Consider the following 22,083-nt stretch of genomic DNA (forward strand, 5'->3'; position numbering starts at 1 on the left):
CAATCTACAGCGTTCATCCCAGCAGCATCGACTGGCCATTGCTTTTAAACAAAATGCATACATCAGGATTCGCTTCCAGTGGTAACCAACGTTGACACTCCATTGCTATTTTCAGTTTGATGAAGCTTCTCCAACACTCTGCTTCTGTCCCTCTCCTTCCAGCAAACCACGCTTCCGCCCAAAAAGAAAAAAAACCCCTTTCGAACACAATCCTTACAATTTGAAAGGAGGTGAGGGCGAATGCAAACGTCTAGCTGGAAATAAAACTCAGTGCACCATCGAAGTAATGCCTGCAATAATTTAGAACAATGGATCAGGATTAGAAAAAGGCTTTAATGACACTATGGGTTCTAATTAAGGAGAATGCAAGGCTTGATATAAAATGTGTGGCTCCCTTAGCATTGCTGTTGGTACATGCGGTCAGAGGGCAGGGTTGAAATCAGAGCAACCAATCACCGCGCGCCGATCCCACGTTGCGACTTTCACTTGGAACGCGGATACATTGAGGGGGCGGGGTCTCAGCTGAGAGGGGCGGAAGTGCTACCACTGGACATGGCAGATCCACAAACCCAACAGGGTACAGCCTGGGCTGGTGAGTGTAGCTATATACCGCGGTGCATGCAAAGGGTAGTGTATGTCTGAGTGATCGTGAACTGTTATTGTTGCTTAATATGAGCATAAATTCGAAATGAAGTCATTCTTGTGTTCTGAAGGAGGGTCATTGGACCCGAAACGTTAACTCTGCTTTTCTTCCACCGATGCTGTCAGATCTGAGTTTTCACAGCGGTTTTTGTTTCCGATTTACAGCATCCGCGGTTCTTTCGGTTTTTATGAATACTGGGTCACTACTTTTGGCACCAGTGCAATGCTCAAGAAGTTTTTTGTTTGTCATTTCATTTGCAGGTTTTGATAATGTTGTCGAAAGCGTTAGCAAACTACCCCAAGATTTGTTTGCGGAGGTGGTAAGTAAGAGTTGAAGTGAAAAGTTCATATCACGCAGGAGGTGAGAGATTTGCTGTGAAGATGAAATGCCCTGTGGAACCATTTTTTTTTGTTGTGAGAGAATGCTGATATAGATAAATTTAACTAGCTTTCAATACATCTGATTTTTTTTAAAGATCAGGATTTATAGTACCCAATCTTGTGTAACATTCCACTACTGAATGTGCAGTGCCCTGTTAATTGTGAAAATTAAATTTCTTCCAACAGTGGTGTGTGCATATTTGTAAACTTTTTTTGTCATGTCCCAAAGGTGGAAAATCATGTTCCACAACTGTGGTAACCTTGAGTTTTTGACAGAGACCTGTCAAAGAATCTGACAACTAACAGAGAATCAGAGAACTGCTCTTGTACAGTGGGATGCTATTCAGCCATTTGTGTCTGCACTGGCTCTCCAACTGCATATTATGATTTAATGCTATTTTGTAATTTTGCACATAGGATGATTATTTGAATAAAAACTATGCCCTTTTGAATTCCTTAATCAAACCTGCCTGCACTGCACTCTGTTATGTGCCCCAGCTACTTTTTGGAAAAAGCTTTATTCTCTCATTGCATTTGTTTCTATCACAAAACACTTGAATCTGTACCATCTCTTTCTTGATCATTTTATGAGCAGGAATAGTTTTTTTCCTGTCCATTTTTGTCCAGACCATCATGATTTAACTTCTCAGTGAGTCTCTCTCTCTGACAATTTAACTACTTCTTTCAAGTTTCCTCTTCGCCTTCTCTCCAAGAAACCATTTCAAATTCTCCATGTAAGTGAAGATTTTTATCCCTGGATCCTCTTCTGCATTCCTGCCACTTGCATTGCCATTCCTGTGCCCCCCCCCCCACCCCCATTCAGAACTGTACACCATATTCCATCCAAGTGTCTTGTACATAACCTCCATGCTCTTGTACTCTGTCCTCCTTACTTAACTCCAGAAAACTGAATACTTGATAAACTGGTTCTCCACTGTCCTGCCATCTTTAATGATTTGTGTGCATATACACACCCAAGTGTCTCTGCACCTGCATGCCCTTTAAGTTAGTATCCTTTATTTTATGCTGTCTTTCCATATTCTTCTCACCAAAAGGTATCATCTCTCATTTCTTTGCATTGAACTTCATTTGCCACCTAACTGCCTACTCACCAGCAGTTTGTTTTTGTAGTCCTATAATGTCCTCCTTACAGTTTACAATGCTTCCAGGTTCTGAATCATCAACAGCCTCTAAAATTGTTCCCAGACTCCAAGTTCTAGATTTTTAATGTTCATCAGGAATAGCAAAGGTCCAAATTTCAATCCTTGAAGGACTCAAGTACAAACCATCCCCAAGCGTGACAAGTATTCATTAATCACTTCTAACTGTTTCCTATCACTTAGCCAACTTTGTATTCACGGTGATATTGTCTCTTTTATTCCATGACCTCTGGTTTTTCACTTAAGTCTGTTAATGTTACTGTATCAAGCTCCATCTTGTGGAATTGAAAAGCATAGTTGATCAGGCAGCATCCGAGGAGCAGGAGAATTGACGTTTCAGGCATAAGCCCTCATATATTCCTCACATTCTTGAAGGGCTTATTCCTGAAACGTCGATTCTCCCACTCCTCAGATGCTGCCTGACTGGCTCTGCTCTCCAGCACCACATTTTTCAACTCTGATGTCCAGCATCTGCATTCCTCACTCTCTCTCTATCCTTTGGAAGTCTGTGTACACCACATCTGCAATATTACCATCACCAGCCCTCACTGTTATTCTTTGTATAAAATAAAACATTTCCCTTAATTAACTCCTCTATGTGACTAATTCCATCCCAATATTGGTTTTGGAAATTTCACCTCCATCAGTGTTGGAGCCATTGGTTTGTAATTGCTAGACTTATTCTTACAGTCTTCTTCAAAAGAGGGTGTAATGCTTATAATTCTGTCCTGTCACTCTTACTGAGTCTAAGGAAGACTGCAAACTTATGACCAGTACCTCCACACTTTCCATTCTCAGTCTTGCTTTGGTATTCTTGGATGCTTCTCATTTGGTCCCAGTGTTTTGTCAGCTTTATCCAACGTGATCTCCTCTCAAATTTAAATGCTTCTAGTGACTGAACTTTGTCCTCTGTCACCCTGGCCTGGGTAATAGTAACGGCAGATGCAAAGCATTTATTTCACACCTCAACCATGCCTCCCCCTTCATGTGTATATCCCCTTTTTGATTTACTTGTTCTACAACTCCTTCCACTGTCTAAAGAATAATTTGCAGTTCTATTTTACGTTAGCTACCAGTCTCTTCGTAATCCATCTTTCCATCTCTTGGCTCTTTTTTCCACTTTGTTTTGAACTTTCTATATTCAGGCTGTCCAGTCCAGCTTCATTCTTGTCCCACTGAAGTCAGCTCTTCTGCCAATTAATTAGTTATCCCCGGATTGAATGTTCATTGTATCAATAGGTAGAAAAGAATAATGATCACTGCTCCGCCTCGTTCCAAAGAACCAAGTCTAGCGATGCTTCCTGTTGCAGGTTGGGCACATTGCTGTAGAAAATTCTCCTTAACACAATCCAGAGACACTTGGACCCCTCTGCCCTTTTTATACTACCAGTATCTCAGTTTAAGTTGGGTAATTAACATCTCCCATTATAACTTCTACAGTTCCAACATGGGATGTAGGCATTTAGGCCAACACTCATTGCCCATTCCTAACTGCTCAGGATAGTTGAGACTCAAACACATCACTATGGGTCTTGGACCTGCATGTAGGCCAGACCAGATAAGGATAGTAGTTTGCTTCCCTAAAGGCCATTAGTGAACCAGCTGGGTTTTTCTGACAATGATTCCATGGTCATTATTAGACTCTTAAATTTTCGAGTTTTGTGCTCAAATTCCACCATCTGCCATGTTTGGACCTGGGTCCCCAGAATATTGTCTGGGTCTCTGGATTAATGATTAAGGATTCCTGATGAAGGGCTTATGCCCGAAACGTTGATTCTCCTGCTCCTCAAATGCTGCCTGACCTGCTGTACTTTTCCAGCACCACAGTCTCTTTGGATTAATAGTCTCGCGACAATACCACTGGGCCATTGCTTCCAATATTATGTAACTTCCTTGCATGTTTGTTCCTCCACATTATTATTAGCCTATGGACTCCTTTAAACAATGTAATTGCATTCCTTGCCTCTAGCCAAATAGATCCGTCCTTGAGCCCTCTGGGATTTTCTTTTTCCACTACTGCAATGCTATCCTTAATTAACACCAACGCACTCTCCTTTTCTACCTTGCAGTGTAACTCTGATTTTTAGGTTAGATTTAATTTCTCCTTGTTCTGACCTCTCCTATTAATTGTTTGCAGCAAAACGTGGATTAGAATATTGTTTTGGAGGAGAAGACAGGTGTAACAATTAGAGCTACTATTTATGAAAGGAAATGCAGTCACTGAAGGAATTTGGACAAATGAGGGGGAACGTAACTTAATTATAAGAACATGTTTAGATAAATACCTTTTTTAAAAATCTGATCAATTGACTGTAATCAATGCAGCATGGACACTAGTTTTGTGTTTTTTTTATATACATATTATAATATGTTTGTTTAATTTGTAATAGTGCCAGCAGATCATGCTATACCTACAATGCAAAATCCCTGGTGTGAATACATTTGAATTGGTTGAAGTAAGTTGTTGAATTTACTGAAATTTTAGTTAAATACCCACTCAGTCGCTTCATTTACGTTTGTTTTTGCCCTGTTCATATATTGTTTTATTTGAACCTTGCGCAATAGAGACTTCAAGCTGCTGGTGTTGAACTGGATTTAGAAGCTACCAAGGAGCTGGTTCACGTTATCTCCTTGTTTTTCAGGTAGCAAAAATTAAAATGTCTGCTGTTTCTCTGCTTTCATGTTTTGAAATGAGTCTATGACATATTTGAATATTCAGGTTAAAAGTCAATATTAGAATGCTTGGAAAAAATGCTTAACAACTGATTTAAATATTCAAAGAGTAAAATTTGAAAATTTCCATTGTAAGCTGTCTCTTTTTCTGGATATAAACTGTATGCACTATGGCTTTAAGATCAAAACAAGATCAGTTTAATTTTATTCTGTTATCACTGCTAAATTCTGTGTAAGCAAAATTTTCTGCCTCTTTCAGGAAGTAGCAGTCAGTGTTTTTCTTTTCTGACCAATCTAGATATTTATTTATTTTTATATATAATATAACTGAAATTCTCCTAGTTAGTTATAGTCAGTCACACAGCTTGGAAACTGCCCCTTCAGTCCAGTCTGTCCATGCCAATCAGACATCCCATTCTGACCTATTCCCATTTGCCAGCTTTGGCCCATATCCCTCTAAATCCTTCCTCCTTCTTATACCAATCCAGATGCTTTTTTTAAAATGTTGTAATTGTACCAGCCTCCACCACTTCCAGTGGCAGCTCGCTGCACACATGCATCACCCTCTTCGTGAAAAGATTACCCCTTGGGTCTTTTTTTTTTTAAATCTTTCCTCTCTCATCTTAAACATATGCCCTAATGTTTTGGACTCTTGCAAAACCTGGTTGAACACTTTGCAGTCCATGTAGACAACATCAACCACTCTGCCTTCCTTTTTTTTTGTCACCTCTTCAGAAATCTCAGCCAAGTTTGTGAGACAAGATTTGCCCTACACAAAGCCATATTGACTATCCCTAATCAGTCCTTGCCTGTCCAAATACATGTAAATCCTGTCCCTCAGGATCCTCTCCAACATTTTTCACACCAGTGACATCAGGCTCACTGGTCTATTGTTCCCTGACTTTTCCTTGCAATCTTTCTTAAGTACTGACATGACTTTATCCAACTTGTCTTCTGGCACCTCACCTGTGGTTTTTGATAATACAAATATTTCAGCAAGGGCCCAGCATCCCTAGCTTCCCACAAAGTTCTGGGAAACACCTGATCAGGTCCTGGGGATTTATCTACATTTTATACATTTTAAGACATCCAGCACCACTTCTTCTGTGATATGAACTCTTTTCAAAGCATCACTATTTTCCCAAGTTCCTTAGCTTTCATGTTTTTCTCCACAGTAAATGCTGATACAAAATATTCATTTAGTATCTCCTGTGGTTCCACACACACTGCCTTTTGATCTTTAAGGGGCTCTATTCTCTTCCCTAATTACTCTTTCATCCTTGATGTATTTGTAGAATGGTTTTGGATTCTCCTTAACTCTACTTGCTAAAGCTTTCCCATTTCTCCTTTTTTTTGCCCTCCTAATTTCCTTAAGTGTACTCCTACTCCTTTTAAATCCTTGTAGGGATTCACTTGATTCCAGCTGTCTATGCCTGACCTATGGTACTACTTTTTTTTGCTGTTTCTTGACTCAAGCCTCAATTTTCTAGTCCTCCTGCATTCCCTACACCTACCAGCCTTGCTCTTCCTTCGTACTAACAGGAACAGACTGTGTTTCTGTGAGCAGTGATGCTACAGTACAATCCCAATAAGGTGATCATCCCTTTCTTATTTCTACATAACTTCACTGGACAATTTCCCAGGAATATACTTCTAGGTAAAACCGTAATGTTATCCTTAATCTTTATTCACAACTCCACCCCACACCCAACCAGAAATGCCATCCACCTCTGCCTCCTTTTTCTCTAGGATCTATATCCTGGAACATTAAGCTGCCACTTCTGCCTGTCCCTGATCCGCATTTGTTTAATAGCTATGATATTTTCATTCCCATCCTCCCAACCATGCCCTAAATTCATTTGTCTTGCCTTTCAGGCCACTTGCATTGAAGTAACTGCCATCTAATTTAGCAGTCTTACCTCATTCTCTAAAATGCTTTTGCCTGTCTTGACTACTAACTTGCTCCCATGTATCTACTGTACCAGCCTCCGCCTTTTTTTAGTTCACTATCGCCCTATCCCTTCACTTAGTTTAAATCCTCCTGGGTGGCACTAGTGAATTTCTTTCCAAGGATTTGGTCCCCTTCCCATTCATCTACAAGCTATCTCTCCTGTACGGGTCACTTTGATCCCTAGAGGGAACCTAATGATCCAAAAATGTGAATCCTTGACCCCTGAACTAGCTCATTAGCCACACATTCATCTACCCTATCTTCCTATTCCCACTCTGACTTGCACATGGCACTAGGAGTCATTGAGGTAATACTACCTTCGAGGACCTACTTTTTAACCTCTTGCCTAACTTCCTATAATCTCTCTGCAAAACCTTTTCCTTTCTCTACCTATATTGTTGACACCAACATGTTAAGCAGCCTCTGGTCAATCTCCCCTTTCAAAATATTCTGACCTGCTCCAATATATTCTTGACCCCAGCACCAGGGAGGCAACAGACCATTCTGGTGTCTCACTGTTGGCTTTAGCAACAGTTTGTTTGTGCCCCTGACTAGAGTCCTCTGTCACAATCAAGCACTTGAACCTGACACACCCCTCATTACAGTTGAGCCAGTCAGTGTACCAGAGACCTGGCTTTCAGTGCTACACCTCCGAGAGGCCATTCTCCTTAATTTGCATAATCCAAAATGGCATACCTGTTTGGGATTGGGATAGCCACAGAAGACTTCTGCACTAACTGGCTACCTCTCATACTATTACTAGCCATCACCCATCTACCTGACCTGTTTCTGCAGTACCTGCACCTTCCTGAAACTGCCATCCATCACACCCCCTTGCTCTTAAACTCCTCACTACCTCTTAGTATTGCTCTGGTCATTCCACGCTTCCTGATAGAATTCACAACCAAACACATCTCTTGCAGACAGTCTCCAGAAATGTTCAAATTCTCCCTGATGTCCCATATCTGACAGGAAGAGTGTAGCACCCTACCAAAAGCCATTTCTGCCTATTTAACAATCTACAGACCCAGAAAACACCTAAAATAAACACCACACTTTGCTCAAAAACTCAGGGTTAGCACAGGCTTTCTGATCAAAAGCACTGCTCTGGGATAAGAATAGCTATCCATAATATTAAAAGCTGATCAAGAGTCAGATCTCTGTTTAAAGATACGGTGGGTGGGGGTGGGGGAGGGGGACAGTGATTAGCACTGAAACAACCTAAAAAACCAAGAGTAGCACTCTCGGCCATGATCCTCTCCTGGCCATCATTTTTACGCCTATTTTGTCTGAATTTAAGTGAGTCAAAACAGTCTGCCCCCGTCCCATTTTAATATTACCCAAGGAGGAATGCATGTGGATTAAAGTGTTTTTAACATGCATTCAGTTTTCAGATTTTTTTGGGAGTTTTGTTCCACGTATGTGGAAGTTGCAATATCTGTTGTTATCCAAATTGCTTTCTCTGAACATTCTGATATTGGGCCCCCTTTTCAATCAACCGAGTGGCTTGCTTAGCCATTTCAGAAGACTGTTAATTATTCAAAGTTTGGGAGAAGATTTGTAGCTCGGGTGCTCGTTGTTGTGGTTCTGTTCACCAAGCTAGGAATTTGTCTTGCAAACGTTTCGTCCCCTGTCTAGGTGACATCCTCAGTGCTTGGGAGCCTCCTGTGAAGCGCTTCTCTGCTGTTTCCTCCAGCATTTATAGTGGCCTGTCTCTGCTTCCGGTTGTCAGTTCCAGCTGTCAGCTGTAGTGGCTGGTATATTGGGTCCAGGTTGATGTTTGTTGATCGAGTCTCTGGATGAGTGCCATGCCTCTAGGAATTCCCTGGCTGTTCTCTGTTTGGCTTGCCCTATAATGGTAGTGTTGTTCCAGTCGAATTCATGTTGCTTGTCTGAATTTAACTTGTCCAATACCCATAATTTACCATCGTTGTTCTTCCTGTGTCTTCTATATGTTGAACTTCCCTTAACATTGGTTGTAGAATTTTAAAATCTAAAATGCACAAGACATGTTGCAATATGCCTTGCTTCAGGAAAATCTGGCCCCAAGTCTCGTTTGTTTTGAGCTACATTTTGGTGTAAGAAAGTTTACAAAATTGCTAGCTCCATGGGGAAATGTGAAGTATTCAACTGAGCTTTGTAGTTGAAATCATGATTGTAAACATGGACTGGAGTAGCAGACTGTGTCCTAGTGAGTTTCCCAGGATAAAGCTGTGACTGTAGATCAGTTACGTCCATAGATTGGATCCAGTCAATGACCTGTTTCCATCCATTCTCCTGTACTACATCACTAGCTCCTTTCCACCTGTCTTACTGCAGTTCTTAGATGTCCTACTTTGTCCACCCCAGTGCTAATGCCAAAAATCACAACACCAAGTTATAGTCCAACAGGTTTATTTGGAAATACAAGCTTTCTGAGCACTGGTCATTTGTCACTGATGAGGAACAGTGCTCTGAAAGATTGTAATTCCAAATAAACCTCTTGGACTATAACCTTTTTTTTTATCTTAGATTTAGATTTCTTACAGTATGGAAACAAATCCTTCAGTCCAACAAGTTAACATTGACCCTCTGAAGAGTAACCCAGCCAGACCCATTCCCGTACCCATATTTACCCCTGACTAGCACACCTAACACTATGGGCAATTTAGCATGGCCAATTCACCTAACCTCCATATCTTTGATTTGCGGGAGGAAACTGGGCCACCCGGAGGAAACCCATGCAGACACTGGGAGAATGTGCAAACTCCACATACAGTCACCCGAGGCTGGAATCAAACCTGGGTCCGTGGTGCTGTGAGGCAGCAGTGCTAACCACTGAGCCACCATGCTGCCCCACAGTGTTGTGATTTTTGACTTTAGCACAACTGAGTGTTCTCCCTCATTTCCTTCCCCACTGTCTGCTCTGGTACCAGTTCTAGTACCTACCTGATACTGTACAATATGGTAGTTGGAATTCTCCTCCATGATGTTCAGCGGCAACACCAGCAAGAAAAAGGGTGATGCTTTACGTAGGATTATGCAATTAAAAATTATCTTTATTGCGTTGCTTTGATATATCATATTTTTAAAAGCATTTGCAGTTCACAACAGGTCAGTCAGCGCAATAACTTATACTTTACACAAGCCTCCTTTTAATAATTACTTAGTGTGGAAACAGGCCCTTCGGCCCAACAAGTCCACACAGACCCGCCGAAGCGCAACCCACCCATGCCCACTCCCCTATATTTACCCCTTCACCTAACACCATGGGCAATTTAGCATGGCCAATTCACCTAACCTGCACATTTTTGGACTGTGGGAGGAAACCGATGCACACCCACGCAGACACAGGAAGAATGTGCAAACTCCACACAGTCAGTCGCCTGAGGTGGGAATTGAACCTGGGTCTCTGGCGCTGTGAGGCAGCAGTGCTAATCACTGTGCCACCGTGCCGCCCACACTCCCCACATCTCATCTAATGCCATCAACATGTGCTTCAATTGCTTTCTTCCTCGTGTGTTTATCCCCTTGAATGTATGTATGCTATTCAGCTCAACTAGTTCCTGATGTAACAAGCTACACATTCTAACCCCTGTCTGGTGCAAATGAGGTTTTCTGGAATTTCCTTTTGCATTCATTAGAGATCATCTGTCCTTTTTTATATAAAATTAGGGAAAAATGCTGTTCATGTTTTAATGTATGTGAAGTGCAAACTCGCTCTAGCCAATGACAATTGCCTGTTAGCCTCTGTCTTTTTATATTTTAACATTGATTAATGAGCACTGAGGGAAAGTGAGGCACCTGCAAACCTACCTGCTGTTTTCTCTCTTGGCAGGTCAGCTGCACAGAGTAACATGTCCGCTGAAGAACTCATTGCAAAGCTTGCAGATAGCAGCAGTAAGTGGTCTAAGCAAATGCTTCAAGTTGTTCGACATGTGTGGACCGAACAGGGCAAACTAATTGCAACACCAGAAGATGCCAAGCACATGCTCACTGTGGGACAGGTGAGATGGCCCAGTGTGTGCACTTTTACTTTGAAGTTTGAAGGTGTAAGTTTGCATCCATTATCTTGCTATTTAACCCGTTTTGTTACTTCAGAGGTGTATAGCACCAGCTTTTGTACTTTTGCGTATCTTGGAGTTTAGAACAGGTGTCACTCCATTAGAGTCTGAAGGTAGCCAGTCAATGCTCTTGCAGTTTTGGCAATGATATTAAGTCTCTAGAAGAAATACAATACTAATGTTCATTTGGGACTTTTCATTACCCCTTTTGACATGTCACTAACTTCCATTTCTGGTTTGCTGAGTGTTTTAAACATTATTGCTTATTATTCTAGTTACTGAGGGCTGGTTAACTTTGAAAATTCTGTGGATGCATTTAGAGGGAGCAAATGTACAGGAACAGACCAGACCAATCCTAAACTGCACTTTATCAGGATATTCAATACATGCACAATGCTGTGATGTTTGTAAAAGTGTAATGCATATCTTTCTCTTTTCTTGCAAGCTTGTCGATTTGGAATGGAAACTGGGAATGGCAGTCAGTTCTGATAATTGCAGATCCCTAAATCACCCCTACGTGACCATGATGCTGAAAGTAGCCAATCCCTCAGGAGAAATCATTAGCAGGTCATTTGAAATGACTATCCCTCAATTTCAGGTCAGTAACCTAGGGTATTTTTTTCTTCAAAACATGCACAAAGAAAATTGCACACAAAGTTTTGTTTAGTTCTGGGAAACTAGGAGCTCTTGCTGCGAGAAAGTAATATTTTGAAAACCTACTGTGATCTTAATATAACTTTACATCCAGGTGAGTTTAACCATATTCTTACCATCACTAAGGCCATCTATTGCCATCTCCGATAATACCAATCCTGCCTTTATCCCCTCTTCTGACACTTTCCTCAATTCCTTTGTTTCCTTGGAACTTATTTATTCCAATTCACTCTTAGTGTCTCCCACATTATACCCTCTTCAAACTGGAGATCATGTAAAACTGATACCCATGACTTTACTCTCTCCAAGTCCTGTTCATCCCAATGCTTGCTAACCTGTATTGGCTTCTAGTTAAGCATTGATTTTAAAATTTTCATTCTCCTTTTCAAATATGTTCTTGCCCTGCTATATCTCTGGAATCAACTCCAATAATACAACAGAAATATCCACACACTTCCCATTCTGGCCTTGTGAGCATCTGTTTTAATTGTTCTGCCTTTAGTAACCAAGCCTGCACTATCCTCAGTCCAACACTCTGGAATTCCCTTCCTTGATCTCTGTAACTCTCTCCTAGCCTGGGAGATGCTCCTGGCTCTTTTACCAAGCCCTTCTTTTCTCCTTTTGTTTTTGGGTCGTCATATCTAGTAATGCTTTATATGGCTCAATGTCAGATTTTGCTTCATGACACACAAGTTGTCATGTTTGAACTCTGAAGGAAGGTGGATAAAGGATGTTGTACTCATCAGGATCCTTGCCTGTCACTGCTGCTCCACTGAGCTGAATACAGCTGAATCATCCTTGAAGGTAACCAGTCCAAAGACATATTGTTCTTATTTAATGTCTAGTTTCTTAAAAAGGTTTATTCATTCCCAGGATCTGGATGTCACTGGCTAGGCCAGCAGTTTTTGCCCATCTCCAATTGACTCTTGAGGAGGTGCCTTTTCGTAAAGCAGTTATCAGTCAGCCACTTTGTAGTAGGCCTGGAGTTATGCAAACCAGAGTAAGAGAACTGATTTCCTTCACTAAATGACCTTCTGGAACCAGACTGGTATTTAATAATCTGCCAGATTCAACATCACCATTACAGATACATGCTTTTTAGCCCAAGTGTATTTTAAAGTGAAATCAATTCACAGATTCCCACATTGGGGTTTGAACTCCTATTTATTCAGATTACTGGTGCAGCTCTCTGAATTTCTGGTTCCATTTTATAACCACCACACCACTGTACCCACTACAAACCTCCAACTGTGTAGACTAAATGTGAGTAGATAGGAAGGACATACTGGACATACTGGCACTGGAACGTGTCCAGCGGAGATTCACACGGATGATCCCTGGAATGGTAGGCCTAACATATGAGGAACGGCTGAGGATCTTGGGATTGTATTCATTGGAGTTTAGAAGATTAAGGGGAGACTTAATAGAGACGTACAAGATAATACATGGCTTGGAAAGGGTGGATGCTAGGAAATTGTTTCCGTTAGGTGAGGAGACTAGGACCCGTGGACACAGCCTTAGAATTAGAGGGGGTAAATTCAGAACAGAAATGCGGAGACATTTCTTCAGCCAGAGTGTGGTGGTCCTGTGGAATTCATTGCCGCAGAGTGCAGTGGAGGCCGGGACGCTAAATGTCTTCAAGGCAGAGATTGATAGATTCTTGTTGTCTCGGGGAATTAAGGGCTACGGGGAGAATGCGGGTAAGTGGAGTTGAAGTGCCCAGCAGCCATGATTGAATGGCGGAGTGGACTCGATGGGCCGAATGGCCTTACTTCCACTCCTGTGTCTTATGGTCTTATAGATAGTGAGGTTTTTTCCAAGTTGACAACATGGTTGAACAGATACGTGAGTGAGAAGGGGATATGGCATGTCGTGGTTAGATTAAAGAGAAGATGTTGGTGAATTGATTGTATCATTTGGACAAGTAACCTAAGCTAATTCTCTGAGGATATGGGTTCAAATTCCACCACCGCACACTTTAAATTCTCTTCTTAGTTTCCTTTCTTTCAGTTATGTAAGGCAGTAATGGTGACTGTGACTATAACCCCTCCAATTCACCAATGGGAAGGAAATCTCCTATTCTTACCCCCTTTGGCCTTGATATGACTCCAAACCTGCTCCTTGATGTGACTGACCCACTCACTCACTCACTGTCTGTCTGGAAATCAAGCAACACTATTTTCCCCATGAAAGAATGAGGAAACTTGGAGGCTTGTGTGGAGCAGTGACAAACTGAGGCATGTGCTGTAAATTCTCTGGCAAGCTAAAGGTTTGCCCAAGCCAAACATTGGACAGGTAAAGAATAATTTGACTGACAAGTCACTGAACAAATTGATCCCAACAACAAGTTCTGTTTGAAGCAGCCTGGTATTGTCCTCCAAATAACTTTATTTCTGGCTTTTCACAGAATCTATCAAAGCAGTTCCAGGAAGTGGCAACTGTCCTTGAAATGGTGTGAAGCCTGTTTCTGGTCTGAACCTCTCACTAATCCTGGATTTCCATTTAACCGTAGAACTGGTGGAAGAGAGTCCCACAAGTGGAAACAACTGCACTCGATTTTGATATTTTGGATTATGTATTTTTCCCCTTCACATCTAATTATTTTCAATTGACTATTAATAAATATTTACTGTTGTTGTGAAGTTAAGATGCTCTGGCAGGTGGAAGAAACACTACCATATGTTGCATGAGAAAAATTTAGTGGAGACATCACTTTACAATGGTGGGGCTTGGGGTTACATAAAAACAATGCTGCAGTAGCACATCTTGAAAAATGCTTAAGTTGCATTTGAAGATAAGGTGAATTTGCCTCCATCTTGGATGAATACCTCCACTGTGCTAGCTATCAGTCGCCTATGAAATCAGTCTGGATGGGAGCTGGTCTTCATAATAAAAACCTTTGGCGAATTGGCACTCAACTGTTCGTGCTCTTCAGGAATCAATCACAGGCTGTGGCTGCAGGAGATATTAAGTTGGCATTAGAAGTTTATTTCTGCAATTACTCAGATGGTATTTTGTAAATGTCATATTGTTTCTTTTGCAAATAAAAGCAAAGGGGTGATAGGATGGGATTTGGTTGTCCATAACACAGGTGGTGGGGCCGGGATTGACAATCCACACAATGAAATATTTAGACTTGGGCTCGTTATTCTCTTCCCTTGTCTGTGATATGGAGAAAGCAAAGTTTTAAAATTCTCCTCTGTGCACCATCTTAGATTACTTAGTGTGGAAGCAGGCCTTTCGGCCCAGCAAGTCCACACCGACCCGTCAAAGCGCAACACACCCAGACCTATTCCCCTACCCCTAATACCATGGGCAATTTAACATAGCCAATTCACCTAACCTGCACATTTTTAGACTGTGGGAGGAAACCCACGCAGACACGGGGAGAATGTGCAAATTCCACACAGGCAGTCGCCTGAGGCGGGAATTGAACCCAGGTCTCTGGTGCTGTGAGGCAGTAGTGCTAACCACTGTGCCACCGTGTTGCCCTTGTTTCCTAGCTCAACACACTGATAGATTTCCAAGACTTTATTAAAAAGTTATCATGTTTCCAGTGCAGAAATGAGCTTTTTGACACAATACATCAGTACTATTGCTCAACATGAGCCTCCATTCCAGGATCCCTGGCATGTGGCCATATCCTTTGGGTTAAACGTTCCTGTCCTAGTATCATGGGCTCCCTACAGTGCAGGACCAGGCCCTTTGGCCCATTGAGTCTGTGCTGACTGGTTCACCACCTGCTTCAGAGGTTGATTGGAAAAATAGGTCAGTAACTTAATTTGTTCAGTACTTTAGCAACTTGTACCCTGGCCTTCAGATGTTCTAATCTGAGATATTATTATAGGTCTCTGGAGTAGGTGGGAAGTGAACCTGGGCCTCCTGGCTCAGAAGTTGGGACATTCAATTTAAATAAAATTGACTGCTCATTATAACAGGGTGATGTAATTTCTGAAACCCCAGAAAAATATTGGCAAAAACCATTCAGATGCATCCTTTATATTTGTTTGTCTAAGTTCTTTCTATAGTTTGCTGAGACCAGTGCACTTTCCTCCAACTTTTAAGTATTTTCACATGATAGGTTTAAGTTTGAATATTCAACAGTGCTACTCCTTTAACTGTTTCAGCTGACCACATCTGCATAGTCTTCAGTTTTCTGTTCTCCCTCAAATGGGGACCTTAAATGGATGCTGCAGAGCTCTAGTCCCTCATCCTAGTGACTCTTATTAACAAAAATAACATGGAAAGGGGTCCTTGTATTAAATTGATGGGTCATATATATTTCTGTATGTAATATGCCTTAGAATTATGAGAGCTTGCACCTAGTTAGTTATAAATAGGAATAGGTAGGATAATGTGTTGATGTTTGCACAAGGCTTCACCTTTGGAAAGTGACGTAAACCCATCATCTTTTCTGTCATTCAGATAGTCACCTCTTTATTTACTGTGTTTGTTATTGGATGTTGTCTGCGATGGGGAAACGCACATCACTATTTTAGGCTCAAGATGCTCCGGGAAGACTGGAGTGAATGGATCTGTCTAACTAACGTTTTCTCATTCACTACGTCAAATGGTCGACGTGATCTCATACTGTTCAGAAAGGTGCTGTACTCGGTGGGGAAAGAAAATCAAATATTTGTCCAATCTTTACATTTTTGGAGGCTATTGCTGATGATCTACCAATGACAATGAGTTCTAGTGGATTAAAATTGTGACCAGGTATCTCTGTGTTGTCTAATGGTTCTAAACATCTGTCCTTCACAGAACTTGACAAATTAGCACAATGTATTACTCCATGCGATCAATGGACTTTTCAGAATTGAAAATGAAACTCTTTGTTTAGCCTTGATAAGTTGAACAACATCTCCCCCTTTTGGACTGTCCTGGTTATATTTTTGTTAGTGGCTCATACTTAAGCCTTTTAATAAGGCTTTTTGCAAAGACGTCAATTGTTTGTGTTTTTTCAATTGCCTGATCTTCTCATCTCTGTAACTTGGACTGTGCCTCTTTCTTTCTATCCATTGGTAAAATATTACATTTAAAAGCTGTAGTTCTACTTTGTCTGTGATGTTTGGTGATGTAAAATTTTCTCTTGGCTACAATATCAGATGAGATGCTACTGTAACAACTATCAACTCGTGGCAATGATCACAACTGACATCTCCTCAGCTGTGTGTCCTGTGTGTGTCTGTATGTATGTGTGTATAAGTGCACTTTGTTTTACTACAGTTTTTGTTTTGCTGTACTTTTGTTGTACTCCATTTACGTCTGCCCTCTGCTTTGAATCCTTTGGGATAAGTTCTTGCTTTTTATTTGTGAATATTGCTCTTTTTTCCAGTTTGAGAAAATTACTTTATTTGCTTTTTTATTGTTTTTGTGATGTCCTACAGCCAGTTTCTTTTTCAGAATTAATTTAATTTATCCTTACCCATGTTCTGAGTGGTATTAATATTCGTAGTAGAAGTGACAGCAGTGCAAAATGGAACACTGATTTTCTTGTACTTATACACGACAGGTAGTACTGATAGCACGTTCACAATCTGCAACCTTAATATGTAGAAGGACATACAAACAACAAAGCTTCCCAAGCCTCTGTCCATCCTTGGAAGTGTATCACTTTTCTTTCCTGTTGCTCGGCGTAAGTGCTGGAACTCTCTTCCCAGCAGCTCTCTGGGTGTTGCTAGGTTCATGAAGGCAGCTCACTATCTTCTCACTATTTGGAATTTCAATAAATGTCGATCTGGTTCATGATGATAACATTTCATGAATTAATAGAATATACAGACATAAAGATTAAAACTGAGTACTGATCTGAGACATGCAGTCTAACCATCCTGTGATTCTTATTACTGTGATTAGCTTTTAATTGTAGATTTATTAATTGTGTTTAAATTCCACTAGCTGCTGCAGTGACTTTTATTATAAAAAAATAGATGAACAGTCCTAGTGGATGTATAGGATGGATGATGGTACAGGTGTGTGTGTTTTACACATGATATTGTGCTTTGTGGGTGTCAACAAATGTTCTCACCATGAGAGCTCAGCCTATAACATGGAGAGAGCTTTTATGATGCTGCATTTTATTCACTTTCCTATAATCCTCATCTAGACCAATCTTGATTTTACTGCTTCTCGGATGCTGCCTGAACTGCTGTGCTCTTCCAGCACCACTAATCCAGAATCTGGTTTCCAGCATCTGCAGTCATTGTTTTTACCTAGAGATTCTTACAGTTTGTACATGATTTGTACAATGACAAATACAGCGAAAACGACTGTTCAACTTTGAAAGACATTGGAACAATTGCATAGATGTATACCAGCTCAGGAGATATGACACTTGTAGCCATTGCTACCAACGAGGTGGTAATAATAGCATCCCATTTGATAATGACAAGAGGAAGCTTCACGTTAACATTCACTGCAGATTTGCCTGTGAAGTGTGGGTGCTAAGATGTATATTGAAAATTCTATGTGCAAGCTATAAGTCAAGTGGTTATTGAAAGTCCAAGAGCACAACAAATTTTAGAAAGGGACACGCTCAAATTTTGTCTATGACCTCGTTCAATTCTTGTTATCAGTGCTTTTGTAAGGAAGATATGAGTTTTCTTATCCGCTGTATGTTCCAATTCAATTTCATAAAAAGCTTTTCAGTTTTTAAATTTAGTGTGACAATAAACAAGCTTAAATTCAACATGCAACATTTGACACTTGGTTGATAAATGATACTTCTAGATGTAGGTTTGCTCGCTGAGCTGGAAGGTTCATCTTCAGATGTTTTGTCACCATACTAGCTCACATCATCAGTGAGCCTCCGGTGAAGCACTGCCGGTATGGCCTGCTTTTTATTTGTGTTTAGGTTTCCTTGAGTTGATGATGTCATTTCCTGTTCTTTTTCACTGTCTTGGATCACATTTACCAAGATCTATGTGTTTGTTGTTAGAGTTCCGGTTAGAATTCTATGCTTCTAGGAGTTCTTGTGCATGTCTCTGTCTTGACCTAGGATGGATGTGTTATCCTAGTCAAAGTGGTGTCCTTCCTCATTTGTATGTCAGGATACTAGTGAGAGTGGGTCATGTCTTTTTGTGGCTAGTTTTCTGCATCTCTAATGTAGTCTTGTTATAGTTCTTGCAAGGTATTTTGTAAGTGGGATGAGTTTTACTTGTCTGTTTAGGGTCTTTCAACTTCATTAGCTGCTCTTTTTAGTGTGTTTTTAGCGTGTTTGTGGGCTACCATGATGCCAACGGATCTGAGTGGTCTAGCAGTTATTTCCAAGATGCCTTTGATGTAGGGGACAGTGGCTAGGGTTTCTGGACGTGTTTTGCCTGCTTTTTGGGTTTGTTGCTGAGAAATTGGCAGACTGTTCATTGGGTATCCATTCTCTTTGAATACACAATAGGTGATTTTCCTCTGCTCTTAGCTGAAATGTACTGCAGTATGTGGTGGCTCATTGAAATAATGTTCTAATGCAGTTCCATTTGTGGGTGTTCAGATGATTGCTTCTGTAGTGCAGTATTTGGTCTTTATGTGTTTTTTTCCTGTAGGTGCTGGTTTGAAGTTCCCCATTGGCTGTTCACACTACTGCGACATCTAGGAATGGCAGTTTGTTATTTTCCTCGTCTTTAGTGAATTTTATACCAGTAAGAGTATTGTTGATGGCCTTGAAGGTTTCTTCTAACTTGTTTCATTTGGTGATGACAAAGGTGTCATCCACGTAGCGGTCCCAATGCTTGGGTTGGATGATTGGCAGAGCTGTTTGCTCAAGTCTCTGCATTACTGCGTCTGCTAAGAACCCTGATATTGGTGATCCCATGGGTGTTCCGTTGGTTTGTAGGTATTGTTGAAGGTGAAGTGGATGGTAAGGCATAGGTCCACTAGCTTGACGATATTGTCCTTGCCGATGAAGTTGGTGGTGTTTGGTGTATGTGTCTTTGGTTCTTCTAGTAATTTAGTCAGTGTTTCCATGATCAGGCTGATGTTGATGGATGTGAACAGAGCTGTTACATCAAAGGAGACCATTATTTCATCCTCTTCTATCTTGGTGTCTTTGGTCTTCAGGAATTCTTGGGTGGGCTGGATGGAGTGGTGTAAGTCTTCTAAATATTTTAGTCTTTGGTGTAGTTCCTTGGCTAATCTGAAAGTTGGTGTTCTGGATAGTGAGACTATGGGTCTGAGGGAGGCTCCTGGTTTGTGAAATTTGGCTAATCCGTTGAAGTGTAATGTGTTGGATCCATCTGGTTTCTTTTATTTTTTGCAAGTTGGTCCTAACTATTTCTCCAGATTTCTGAAGATTTTTTTGAGTAGGGTTGTGATTCGTTTCTCTAGTTGTGGGGTCGGATCTATCGGCACTTGTTGGTAAGTGTCGCAATCTGCAAGCAGTGCATTTGCTCTCTCAATGTAGTCTGTTTGATTTAAAATGACTGTCAAGCGTCCTTTGTCTGCAGGTAGGATAACAATTTTCTTTAGTCCTTCTAGTGCTTTCTTGTGTAGTGAGTATGCTTCCTTCCTTTTTCTTGCTTAATGTTGGTGTGACTGCCTGTCTATCTAATGGTTTGCTAGGTTTCTTCTGTGAGTTTGTCATCTTTCAGTGTTGTATCTAAAGCTACTAAGAAATCTTTCTTGTCAGCATCCTGGAAGTTGTAATTTAGTCTCTTACTAAGATGGTATCTGACAGTGGCTGTTAAGGGTCGGTCAGATAAGTTTTATCCATGCTTCTGTGTTATTATTTTGTGTAAGTTTGTCTAGTCTTTTTTTTTCATTTTGTGAATGTAACTGTCTAAAGTCTATGATGTTGTGTACTGTGTCCATTCATGATCTGGTCCATTAGTGAGTAAAGATTTTTGGTGTGAAATTCCCCAATTGTATTGATGGAGTCTGTTGTGGGTGTCATTAGTCACTTCTCTAAGCATTCTGCGTCTGTTTTGCCCTGCTATTCTTACGGCTAGTGGGGTGTTAAGGGGAGGTTTGTATTTGACATTTAGGTAGTACCTGTTTCCTTAAGCATTCGTCCAGGAAGTACAGCTGTTCGTGGGTGGCGCTCTGTCGGATGGCATTGGTTTCCCATTTTCAGGTCAGGAAATGACATCACCAACCCAAGGAAACCTAAACACACAGGAAAAAAAAGCAGGCCATACCACCAGTGCTTCACTGGAGGCTCACCGATGTTACTTAGTATGGTGACGAAACGTCTGAAAATGAACCTGCCACCTCAGCGAGCAAACTTACATCCAGAACCTCAACCTGAGTTACAAATCTTCTATTTGAAGTTGCAAAGAGCAGAGAAATACAAATGGTTCACAGGTGTGAAGAAAAATGCAATTTGAAAGTATTCAGATTCTTTAAAGATTGTGGGCCCTGGGGTTGAAGCTATTAACTTTTTTTTATTCCTTTCTTTCCTGGAGGCATTAACTTGTTGCTCAGGTACAGATGCATGGTTTCCATTTATACTGTTATCACAAAGCTGGTCCTTTTTTTCTAAAAGCTGTTCCTTTTCTCAAGGATACTGTGTCCTTGCTTTTTTTCAGAGGGGTTGTAAACCACTCTTGGTTCTGACTGCCTGGTTTGGTACAGAGATTAAAGGGTATTGAGTGGCCTTTTTGTTTAAAATTAAACAGATGAGACTTCAGACCAAAGTAGTCATGTTTTAGATGTTATCTGTATAATGAAAAGAGAGTGGTCCACTCTCTAGCTGAGCAGTTCAGTTCATTCCAGAACTAGTTAGGAGTTCAACAGTGAGCTGTGTGGAAACAGTTTGGTAAAGTCTCTCTTTATGTCCTTCTAACTTCAACCTGTCAGCATCTGTTCCATTTTCAAAAACTATTTTAAGGGAGTTTGCTCTTTGGGACTGTTCATGTATATTCGGAACAGTATAATTAAGTCTAGTTTGGATAGACTGAGTTCTGTAGGGGTTCTTTATTCTGTTCTTTGTGAATCATTGTGCAATTTTGTGAATAAATTTTTTTGTCTGTTTTAAAACCCTGGTAGTCAACTAAGCTAACTAACTCTGGGTAATTTTCACTGTATACTTACTGAAACAAATTGCAAGTTATGGCTTGGGTTGCCTGCTCAAAAATGTTTTTGAGTGGTCTGGCCTAGTCCATAATACTTTAAGTAGCTAAGACTTACACAGGAAGGCAAATGCACTGTTAGCATTCATTTCAAAAGGATCAGAATACAAGAGCAGGGATGTATTGCTGAGCCTGCTTACTGCTCTGGTTAGACCACGTTTGGAATATTGTGAACAGTTTTAGGCCATGCATCTAAAGAAAGATATGCTGGTGTTGGAGAGGGCCCAGTGGAGGTTTACAAGAATGATTCCAGGGAAGAAGAGCTTATCAAACGAGGAGTGGTTGAAAACCGTGTGTCTGCATCTGATGGAATTCCAGAGGATGAGGGGGCATCTCATTGAAACTTACAGAATACAGAGAGGTCTGGATAGTGTGAATGTGGAGAAGACATCTCCACTACTTAGAGAGACTGGGACACAAGGGCATTGACTCTGAGTGAAAGGTTGACTGTTCAGAAGGGAGGTGAGGAGAAATGGCTTCAGTCACAGGGTGGTTAATCTATGAAACTCATTACA

At 40.9% G+C, this 22,083-nt stretch overlaps 1 protein-coding gene across 2 annotated transcripts; it reads left to right on the forward strand.

The window, feature by feature from the left end:
* Positions 1–498: 498 nt before the first annotated feature.
* commd6 (COMM domain containing 6) lies at positions 499–16,224 on the forward strand. Of its 2 annotated transcripts, XM_072577965.1 has the most exons (7): positions 499–592; positions 904–962; positions 4,574–4,639; positions 4,749–4,825; positions 10,625–10,793; positions 11,296–11,448; positions 13,912–16,224. In XM_072577965.1, the coding sequence occupies exons 1-7, from the start codon at positions 553–555 to the stop codon at positions 13,960–13,962; spliced, it is 615 nt and encodes a 204-aa protein (XP_072434066.1). In that variant the 5' UTR covers positions 499–552; the 3' UTR covers positions 13,963–16,224. The 2 variants fall into 2 exon arrangements, with proteins under 2 accessions (XP_072434066.1, XP_072434067.1); XM_072577966.1 differs by lacking the exons at positions 499–592; positions 4,749–4,825.
* The last annotated feature ends 5,859 nt before the right edge of the window (positions 16,225–22,083 follow it).

The sequence above is a fragment of the Chiloscyllium punctatum genome, chromosome 9, assembly GCF_047496795.1.
Source record: "Chiloscyllium punctatum isolate Juve2018m chromosome 9, sChiPun1.3, whole genome shotgun sequence".
In the NCBI taxonomy this organism is placed as follows: Eukaryota; Metazoa; Chordata; class Chondrichthyes; order Orectolobiformes; family Hemiscylliidae; genus Chiloscyllium; species Chiloscyllium punctatum.

Excerpts from the sequence above, each read along its gene's own strand:
- commd6 (XM_072577965.1), top strand. The coding sequence starts at position 553 with ATGGCAGATCCACAAACCCAACAGGGTACAGCCTGGGCTG. Across the intron at positions 593-903 it reads ACAGGGTACAGCCTGGGCTG|GTTTTGATAATGTTGTCGAA; the intron begins GTGAGTGTAGCT and ends TTTCATTTGCAG. Across the intron at positions 11,449-13,911 it reads TGACTATCCCTCAATTTCAG|AATCTATCAAAGCAGTTCCA; the intron begins GTCAGTAACCTA and ends GGCTTTTCACAG.